This window comes from Lycium barbarum, chromosome 10, assembly GCF_019175385.1.
Source record: "Lycium barbarum isolate Lr01 chromosome 10, ASM1917538v2, whole genome shotgun sequence".
Classification (NCBI taxonomy): domain Eukaryota; kingdom Viridiplantae; phylum Streptophyta; class Magnoliopsida; order Solanales; family Solanaceae; genus Lycium; species Lycium barbarum.
In genome coordinates, this window is record NC_083346.1 from 102633169 (window position 1) to 102643193 (window position 10025).

Sequence of the window (10025 nt, forward strand, 5' to 3'; positions counted from 1 at the left end):
TCAACCAAACAAGGTATAAATTTTTTCCTAAACTTAATCCTGAGAATTTCCACCTTGTCCCGCATACCAAATGACCTCTAGGTGTCTTAGTTTGACTAACACAAAGTTTAAGAAATAAAAAGAAATTGTTGAATCTTATGGTCCTAAATTAAAGATGTGCATAACATACTAAAATATCCTTTGAATCTTGTGATTTTAAACTCCTATTTTTGAATTGTCAACTCACTAAATATAGAAATAGTCAATTTTTTTGCTATATATCAAAAAAGAAAGTAGGACACTTGAATTGGGATGGAGGGTGTACAATAAAATATGTATGAAAATTTGACCAAAATAACTAGAAAAAAAGAAATGAGTAACCCCTTAAGAAACTTTCTTCAATTCCTCTACCCCATCCCCACCTTCACCCCCCCCCTCCCCCCCCCCCCCCCCTTTCAATCCTCAATCCCTCCTTTCTTTTTTTCTCCACTATTCCTCCATTTTTCTTACGGTTTCTCCTTTCTCTTTCCTCCACCAATTCTCATCACCAAAACCAAAAAATACTTCCACATTTCCTTCCTTTTTCCTCCTTTTTTCCCTTCTCCTCCGCAACAACCATGATGACAACCTTAAAATCCGACCAACTCAAACAACTAAAAGACATATTCATGCGTTTCGACCTCGACAACGACGGCTCCTTAACTCAGCTAGAACTCGCCGCTCTCCTCCGTTCCCTTGGCCTCAAACCTGGTGGCGATCAACTCCACGTATTACTCGCAAAAATCGATCATAATGGCAATGGCTCTATCGAATTCGATGAGCTCGTAAATGCCATTATGCCTGATATGAATGAAGATATATTGATGAATCAAGATCAACTTATGGAGCTTTTTAGGTCGTTTGATAGGGATGGTAATGGTTATATAACTGCTGCGGAACTAGCGGGACAAATGGCGAAAATGGGACATCCTTTGACGTATAGAGAATTGTCGAATCTCATGCAAGAAGCTGATACGAATGGTGATGGTGTTATAAGTTTTAATGAGTTTGCTAATATTCTTGGAAAATCTGCTACGGATTTTCTTGGAATAAATACTGTCTCCGAACCCGTGGCTTAATTATTAATTTTCGGTATGTTTATAAGGTGGCCTTTCGTGTAAATTTCTATGTTCCTCGTACTCTATAAAAATGTTGTCGCATGTGATGACAGTTTTAGAGAGTCCGAGCAACATAGGTTAATTTCATCCAACATGAACATGGTATCATTGACGTTAAAATATTTGATCTTTTGTTGAACCATTGTAGTTTGAGATGTTGGACTCGGTCTAATGGAGACCTTTGTTGTGTTGTATTTATGTTGACATTTTTTTCTTTTTAGCTTTTTGTGTTTTTACGGTCAGATTATAGGACATTTTATGACCCATTATGTCCCTCGTTGTATTTGATTTAAGGAGGAGAAGAACAACTGACGAAGTTGTAATGTCTTTTTTTAAAACTCTTATAGTAACTATGTTATGTGCATGTCTTCGCATTGAATTTAAAGTACTTCCTCTGTTTCAATTTATGTGATATTTCATCTGCTTTCTTTTCCAGAACTGATGCCAAAGAACAAGGAAATTTTGCAGCTTTCATTGCAATTTAGAGAATGCATGTAGGGAAATTTCTGTATTGTAGTGTACATACACATTCCAAATAGAAATATGGTCATTCTTTAGTGCTTGCTAGAAAATTTACACAAGATGATTGCTACCTCTTTACATATTTTATCTACTGTACTTGTTCCAGTATTTAAGAAAGTTCTCATTATTCCACAAGATATAAAAGAATTACTATACACATTTTGCGGCATAAACATCAGAACTGACTGCAGCTTCATTGACTTAATGAACTAGTGCCTATAACTTTCTAGGCTCTTGGTGCTGGCTGTAGCCGTAGGAAGTGGGGCCCAACTATCGACAAAATTTACAACTTGTGGGGCATTTTTCTGCCTGTTTAAGACATGTTATGGCAGAATTTTGCCTGTCTTGCATCTGTTAGCTTGAATCTCCATGCAAATATTTTCATACAAGACCGCCTGTCCCTCAAGTTATATACAACGAGCAAATTCCAGTTCCAAAAACTGTGTTTTTGTAGGTCTGAAGTCTGATCTTTCTGAGAGAACTCTAGTCAAACGTTATCCTTGAATACCATTCATGTCTTTTTAGACTAGAATTAGTTCTTGCTATCGAACGAGCAGTAAAACCCACAGTTGTGAGTCTTATCGACCGCTGCCTCACATCGTTGCAGAACTCGGGGTCATTCGAACTCCCCTCATACCGTATCCATTGAATCATCCCATGGTACATTGGAAAGAACCGGAACTGAATTGCATCGTATACAGAGTAGGGAACTAGAGCCGAAACAGCCACTAATATCGTGACTAACCAGTATAACGGAGAGGGAACGAGAGCTTCCACAAAGACTTGGTAGGCGTTGGTGGAAAGTGTCGTAGGCATGGATCCATATATTAGTAGGAAAACATACCACAGAGCTATTCCGCCCCAGATGAAAACGTGCTGGATTAAGGTGAAGTAACTAACAGCAAGAGCCATTTGGCAGTTCATAACCCAAACCACGCATGTGTACATCGTCGCTCCGACAATTGAATGGTCACCAATTTTACCATCTTTATTGAAGGCCTGAGGATCTAATGCTGTTATGCAGATGAAGAAGATAATAACTGCGCTGCAAACCCCATTTAACATCCAGCCAATTATACGACGCCAGCTGAAAAGGACGTTTTGTATACCTTCTTGATACAGTATAGGAAACTGCCACAAAATACATAGGATAAACTACTTTAGAAATTAAGAGATAATTAAAGTCCAATGCCGTCCGTGATCTAATTTAACAAATATCCAGCAATGTATAGGTTAAATGCACATATAATATACATATTATATACATAAATATAGATATAATATACATAATCAGTGTATATGTTTTGTATATTTTAGCTAGCGCCCGTAACTAGGCCGACGGACCAAAAATGAAAAAATCCCTTCAAATAATGACAGATCATGTCCAATAAACTATACTGACATGAAAGCAGCCTAAAATATCAACTCTACACGTGAAGTTTGACATACCTTAAGACAATACCGGGCGGATACATCTTGATCAAAAACTCCCAAAGCAATCACAGGTAGTGATGTGAAGAAGACATTGTAAAGCGACAGAAACCAATCATTATACGCAAGCTGTGCGGAGAATGATGCATATGTCTCATATAAGAAGAGAGTAAAACCAAATGCAACGTTTTTGTAGAAGAAGTAGCATATCTGCAAGGAAAAAGAAAAACCAGCTACAGGAATGCTCTACGAGAAAAACTAGAAATAATTTCAAAACGATTTCCTAGAAAGCAACAAGTTGAATTTTTTGGGCAACAAATCTAAGGAATGAATCCAGTAGCATATGGATTACCATTGAAGAGATCCTTCTGTAACACCAGTGCCCATGCACTAAAAGCAAGCGTTCCAAAAACCGGAACTGAGCAATTGCAACATCACTTGACATAACAGCCTAACAAGCGTAAAACAGGTAAAAGAATATTAAGAAACAAAATCATATGGACAGGTGCAAGAAGTAGAACTTTTTATTGCTGCAAAAGTCAAGAGAAATGTATAAGCTCTCACCTGCATTCCTTCAACTCCGCTGATTCCAATTCCAATATCAGCTTCTTGAAGCATTCCTACATCATTAGCTCCATCTCCAATGGCCAAAGTTGTCTTTCCGGTCCCAAATTTAACAAGTCTTGTTACCTGTATATTCCAAAGATCAGTATTTTTAGAGTGGATCAAACCAAGCACGGAAGGATGAGAAATCAAATCAAAGACAGGATACAAGAGAGGATTATTCTGTAGTGAGAAAGAGAAAATGTGAAAGGTGTCACAATTTAATAGCAGCATTTTTGGTGGTGACGACAAATTGTACTCACCAACGCCTTCTGTTTAGGCGATGAACGACAGCATATAACAGAGGCACATCCAATTGCAAGGTCTAAGAGCAATCTTTTTGTGTCATCTTCTAGAGCATATGTAAGAGATTTCCCATCGATGATTAAAGCAAATGCCTCTGTGCTTGAAGCCGTAAGTAAATCCTTCCCTTCTATAATTTGTTGCACAACACTTTCCTTTGACGCCTATAACAAAGATGAAATAACATAAAACTCCATCAGTGTTAAACCTTAATATTTATTGACAGCATATCTCCTCAAGTAACCAATGCAAAGCCAGGGAAAGTGTTCCTAAGGGGATTCCATGGGGCATTATCTATTTTCTTTTTGGTTATTGCTTGGAAATTGAACGGTATTTAGAGGGAGACAGCATGTGGATACACGGGTGTGCAGAGAAACCGAGAGCGAGGATACCAATATTTTCAAGGGATTTTTTCATTTTTGGCCCGTTGGCCGAAATTAGTTACGGACGCTAGCCAAAAAAATACGAAACCTATACATTGATCAGGTATATGATATGTATATTTGTGCACAAAATATGTATATCATATGTATATTTATACTTAATGTACAAAACATATACAATTTCCGGTTATTATTTTTTATTGCGATCCAAAAAGGTAATTATCCATGAAAAGGGAGCTACCAAAGAGAAAAATATCAGAATATATGGGCTTCAAGAAGAGCATTGGTGAAATTGTGTAACAAAAATCATACACTGTTAAAAAAAGCAAGGTAATATTTCGATAAACACCTAGTAAGTAATGTGACATAGAAAGATATAAATTTGCAGGGGAAAAACAGGATAGGTATTTACCCTGGCAATAGAATCTTTGTCTCCTCCTTTCTCTGTTGCTATAATATCAGGTGTTTCCAAGTTTATGGTAATTTGCTTCATTCCTTGTCTAAGCAAACTACAGGCATAACTGCAACACATTATGGATAAAAGATGTTTAGACAAGCAGTGATTGAATAAAATAAATTAATATAAACTCATAACCAAATACTATACCCGATATTAATGGCTGTCTCCATTTTATCCCCAGTCAAAACCCATATCTTGATACCTGCTTGTGCAAGTTTGTCAATGCATTCCGGAACCTACAATGAATAACAGAACAAAAGTCATACAACACATACAAATGGTGATTGGTGGGAAGAGACTGAAGGAAAATAATTTATTCATAAACTCAATAAATCTTTGAATGATCTCTCCAATTTCCTTGTACTCCACTACTATATGAAAATAAGTAGTAGCACCCCTATTTATAATAGTACGAGACCTACTTTGACTAGAAACTGGAAAACATATTCCTATATAATTCTGACTACAAATGCTATAATCCTCCAATAGAGACCCTGTGACTTTATATAACTTACCCCTTGTTGGAGTTTGTCCTCAACAGCCGTGGCGCCTAGTAGAATCAACCCGTTTTCAATCTTTTCGGTTGCTTCATCAATCATCGCATCACGGTCTGCACTAATTGAATTCTTGGCCTCTGAAAATTGCTCATTGAATATTTGGTATTCGTCCTTAGTGATTTCTCGATAAGCCAATATCAAGGTCCTCAAGCCTGCATCAGCATACTCGTTTACATGTTCCCTTGTTATCTCTTCAAATTCCCTTCCACTTTTCGCGAGCCTTTCAAACATGACACTGCATAAAGAAGGAAAAAAAACAAAGTCAGCAGAATTTAAGGAAGTTATGGCGCTTGTTAAGTTGCAGTTTTACTAACCTATCAGCACCTTTGCATAGTAGCAATATCTTTCCCTCCTCATCCTTTACTATTACAGACATCCTTTTTCTTGCACTATTAAATTCCAAAACATTCAAAATGCTATATAACCTGCAAACAAAGAAATCTATGATTACTCTTAATATCCGAAATAAATTCAACATCAAGACAGCGGTATCTGTAAATAAGATCTCAAAAGTGTTTCATTCTGTGAACTTGCAGATCTTTCATATAGATAAAATGTCATTTTTATTATAAGCACAAAATTTAAAATGACATGGGTACTAGGTTGTTTTCACTACACAATCTTGAACATAAAATGTCTCTGGGAGTGTATGGTGTAATATATAAAAAGTACTTACTAAGTTAATATGCTTTTTAACTTGCCTTCATCAAGAGGCAGCAAAATCTCAGAGATACTATTATTTCAAAAAATTAAATTGTTGAAAAAACATACTGCGGAGACATGTTTGACGTGAACTAACCTCTCAACTTTCTTGCCAGATACCAGATCCAACTCATGCACTGAAACACTTGTTTGTGTCCTTTTAAATAGTTCAAAGCCAATTTCTTTAGCTGCAACTACAAAAGCCGCCTCATCTGGAGATTCAGCTTCATATGAAATCTTACCTGTACCTTCATCCACTTCTGGTATGACCGTATGGCAGACTGCTAATAAACGGAAAAACTTCTGTATGACATCTAAATGTGGCTCATGCACCCAACTCCCATTCATGATTCGCTCATCCTTAAAATTAAAGCCTTTAATTGAGGACTTCTTGGGACTAACAGCAGAGTCCTGATCATTTACCATCAATGGAGAACCATTTTTTTTAGCCAATGCCTTCTCGACATCTGTAATACCACGTCCATAAGCCGTTCCAGCCACAGAGCACTTGACAAACTCCATTGAGTTACAAGTCAAGGTACCGGTTTTGTCTGAAAGTATTGTGTCAACCTGGCCAAGTTCTTCATTTAAATTTGAGGTCCGGGCATGTGCTGGTTTATCAGTTTCTTCATAATACATATGAATGTCCTGATTAATGAACATACTCTGAAGAACTTTAACAATTTCTATCGACACATATAAGGATATCGGAATCAAGTAGCCATACAACATCACGGCTGTCAGAAAATGGTAAACGGAAGCAGCAAAAGCTCTATTGGGATCAAAATATATGTCGGATTCATCAGGTCGTAGATACCACCTTTTATGTCCATCATCGAGGTCTTCTTTAGTCAGAAATCCAAAGCAGACCGATCCAACAACGGACATAGTGACCAAAAGTCCAAATAAGAAGTAAATGATTTTATCCATTCTCCTCTCAACTTTGCTTCTTTTCGAAGGGGGATCAGTGGCGTTCTGCATGACCTTTGTGTCGTGGCCAGTGAAGATAACAGCGCCATATATGAAATCCATGTTTCGCAATTTAGAGTCTCTGAGAAGTAATTGCTGAGGAGAAAGAGGATTCTGCTTTTCTTCATATTCCATAGTTCCAACAAAAGAATATAAATTAGCATTAGGATCTTCACATTTAACAAAAGCCTTAAAGTCTTTGAAGTGGGAATCTTCATGCAAAGATGAAGTCACCTCCAACGCCTGTTTAACCTTCAAATTAGTCTCCCCGTCGAGATTCATGGTTTCAACATAGCAGACGCCATCTTCATAACTTGAGGAAAGTAACAATAGGTCTGCCGGGAAGAACTCATCCTTCTCCACCTTAACAACGTCACCGACTCTCAAGTTTTTCCATTCTGTGTGGTCAAAAACTCCATTCTCTTTATGTACTTTGACCTTCCTATTATTCATCTCAATATCCTGAAAGGTAGAAAATGAAAAGACAAATGATAATCACATAAAGTAGTCTCCAATGATAACAATAGAATGTGTATATCATTTAAACTGCTAAACAATTACCATGGACAATCAAGAGATGTTTTACAAGTCTATCGTCTTTCACTTAAAGTAGCCTGCTCAACAATCAATAGGGAAAGCATGAAAGTAGCCTCAAAAAGAAAAGAATGAAAATCTGAAAATCATAATATTCTTATATATGACACTGCTGATGCAAAAAGGTGCTTTTGTTATATTTGAGCTGCTAAAAGATTACTATGTACAATCAGGAGAGGTTTTACAAGATTCTTGTCTTCACTTAGAGTGGTCCACTCAACAATCAATAGGGAAATAATGAAAGTAGTCCCAAAAAGAAAAAGAAAAAATCTGAAAACATAATATTCTAAGACATGACACTGCTAATGAAAAAAAGGTGCTTTTGCCTATATCTGAACTACTAAAAGATTACTATGTGCAATTAAGAGAGGTTTTACCACTTAAAGTAGTCCACTCAACATATCATGCAATACTTGTATATATTCCAGTAAGTAAACATTATACTGCCACTGGTATTTGTTTTTAAGCAGCCACAGATTCATAAAGAACTCTTCCAAAGCAAAGTTAAAATATCCAAAAGAACAACTTGAAGCAGAACAAAGGAAAAGAAGCAAGTGAAAAACTTCTTTCACTATAATTTTTTGTTTTTTTTTTTTGGAATAGCCCAACTAATCCAAATTCGTGCCAGGTAGGCTCAGTAAGTGGGTATAGCCCTCCCTACCAAGTGGTTTTCAGCTCCCAAGGTACTTTACTCAGGGGCGGAGGCAAAGGGGTGCAAGGGGGTTCGATTGACTGAAAATTTATACTATGTAAATAGGGCAACAATAATTGCTTTTTGCAAAAAAATGAATTTTCTTTTTTTGAATTCTTAGCTCCGCTACTAACTGTACTTAATTACTCAAAAGGATAAATCATCCAAGAAGAAGAAGAAGAAGAGTAAATACCTGTTGCTTTCTATGCCAGTCTTCAATACCTTCTTTCAACATAGTCACACCAATGACAATAACCAGAGGAATAACAGCAGTGGCAGCAGAATAAGGAGTCAATGGTGTAAATGACAATATAGCAACAACAAGAAAGTAAAAATTAGCCACTCTCCTAAACTGCTCAAATAATGACTTTGGTAAGAAAGTTGCAGCACTATACTTTGTAGTACTCACATAATTATCAACATAATCTCTAATTACAGCCTCAAAACTACTTGGTTCATTACAATAAACAACTCTTGAATAACCTGGTCCACCAATCTGTGAATGATCATCATTACTTAAAAATGATGCTCTCCCACATTTAAATGTGTAAATCTTGCTAAGATGTAATTTCCTTCTTCTACTATTTGTCTTCATTTTTTTTTATCCTTCTCCTTTTTTTTTCTACCAAACACAAAATGAAGTACAAGAATATTATTCTTTTCAGCAAGGAAAAATGGAGTTTTTCAAGAATAACCCTTTTTCAATTGCCTAGAAACAGAATAACCTTCTTGAAAATCAAAACTTTCTCACACCCCACCAACGAATAAATGTATAATATATCCAAATAACAGAACCCCAGATAAAAAAATAGCTTGAAACCCAAAAAAAAAAAAAAAAAAAAAAAACCTTTTAGACCATTATATAGCTTTCACAAACAAGAAGAGGAGGAAAATATGATAGGATTAGTTGGTGGCAGAGAATATCAAACATACCCTTAAAAAGCTCTAATCTTTATAGAAATTTTTAATGACTCAAAAACATAAAGAGACATTTCTATAGTCAAATTGAAATAAAAGGTGAAAAGAAGAAATGAAAGGAGACTGTTGACTTCAAATTTATTTATGGTAAGACAATGTGACAAGAAAAGTTAGTTGATCTTCCTTTTGCCTAAGACTACTAACATTTTGAATAATGAATTTGATCTTCTCTTCTCTCTCATGGGAGTTGACTTTAACATAAATTTGGACTAACCTTAAAGAAAACTCTAAAATATTAGATAAAAACTATTCTTTAAAAGAATACAAATTGACATCACTTAATAATGACCTAATAAATATTGCAAATTGGTTCTCATCACATGAATGAAAAAAGTGAAGAAATTTAATGTGTATGTCTTTGTTTTAGCTTTTCGCGGGAAAATTTAACAAGAATATAACGGGTGGATTCTTTCATTACTGATCTTGGTTTTCCCTCAGAGTGAGGACAAAAAAGTATGTATCTATATTTTTGTATTTATCTAACTCTGTATTTAAAAGCATATTGCTGAATAGTAACTGTATAAACAGGTACCCTTGACTCTTAAAACAGATCATTGTAGCTGTGTGTGTGAGAGAGAAAGCGCGTGAGACAGGATTTTTAGTTTATGAGATTTGGACATTATTTCCTCTGTCTTAAAATACTTATCATGTTTCAATTTTTGAGAGTAAAAAACTGCATCAACTTTAGCTAATAAA

At 35.8% G+C, this 10025-nt stretch overlaps 2 protein-coding genes across 2 annotated transcripts; one reads left to right on the top strand and one right to left on the bottom strand.

The window, feature by feature from the left end:
- Positions 1-495: 495 nt before the first annotated feature.
- On the top strand, positions 496-1481 carry LOC132615449 (probable calcium-binding protein CML16). Its single transcript, XM_060330055.1, has one exon. It carries the CDS (start codon positions 597-599, stop codon positions 1095-1097), a length of 501 nt encoding a protein of 166 aa, XP_060186038.1. The 5' UTR covers positions 496-596; the 3' UTR covers positions 1098-1481.
- Positions 1482-1610: 129 nt separating this feature from the next.
- LOC132615542 (putative phospholipid-transporting ATPase 9) lies at positions 1611-9585 on the bottom strand. The gene is made up of 11 exons (XM_060330145.1): positions 8545-9585; positions 6195-7528; positions 5710-5820; positions 5354-5630; positions 4986-5074; positions 4791-4899; positions 3956-4159; positions 3654-3779; positions 3442-3540; positions 3108-3299; positions 1611-2789 (listed from the first exon to the last, which is right to left on the bottom strand). The coding sequence occupies exons 1-11, from the start codon at positions 8944-8946 to the stop codon at positions 2142-2144; spliced, it is 3591 nt and encodes a 1196-aa protein (XP_060186128.1). The 5' UTR covers positions 8947-9585; the 3' UTR covers positions 1611-2141.
- Positions 9586-10025: the final 440 nt, after the last annotated feature.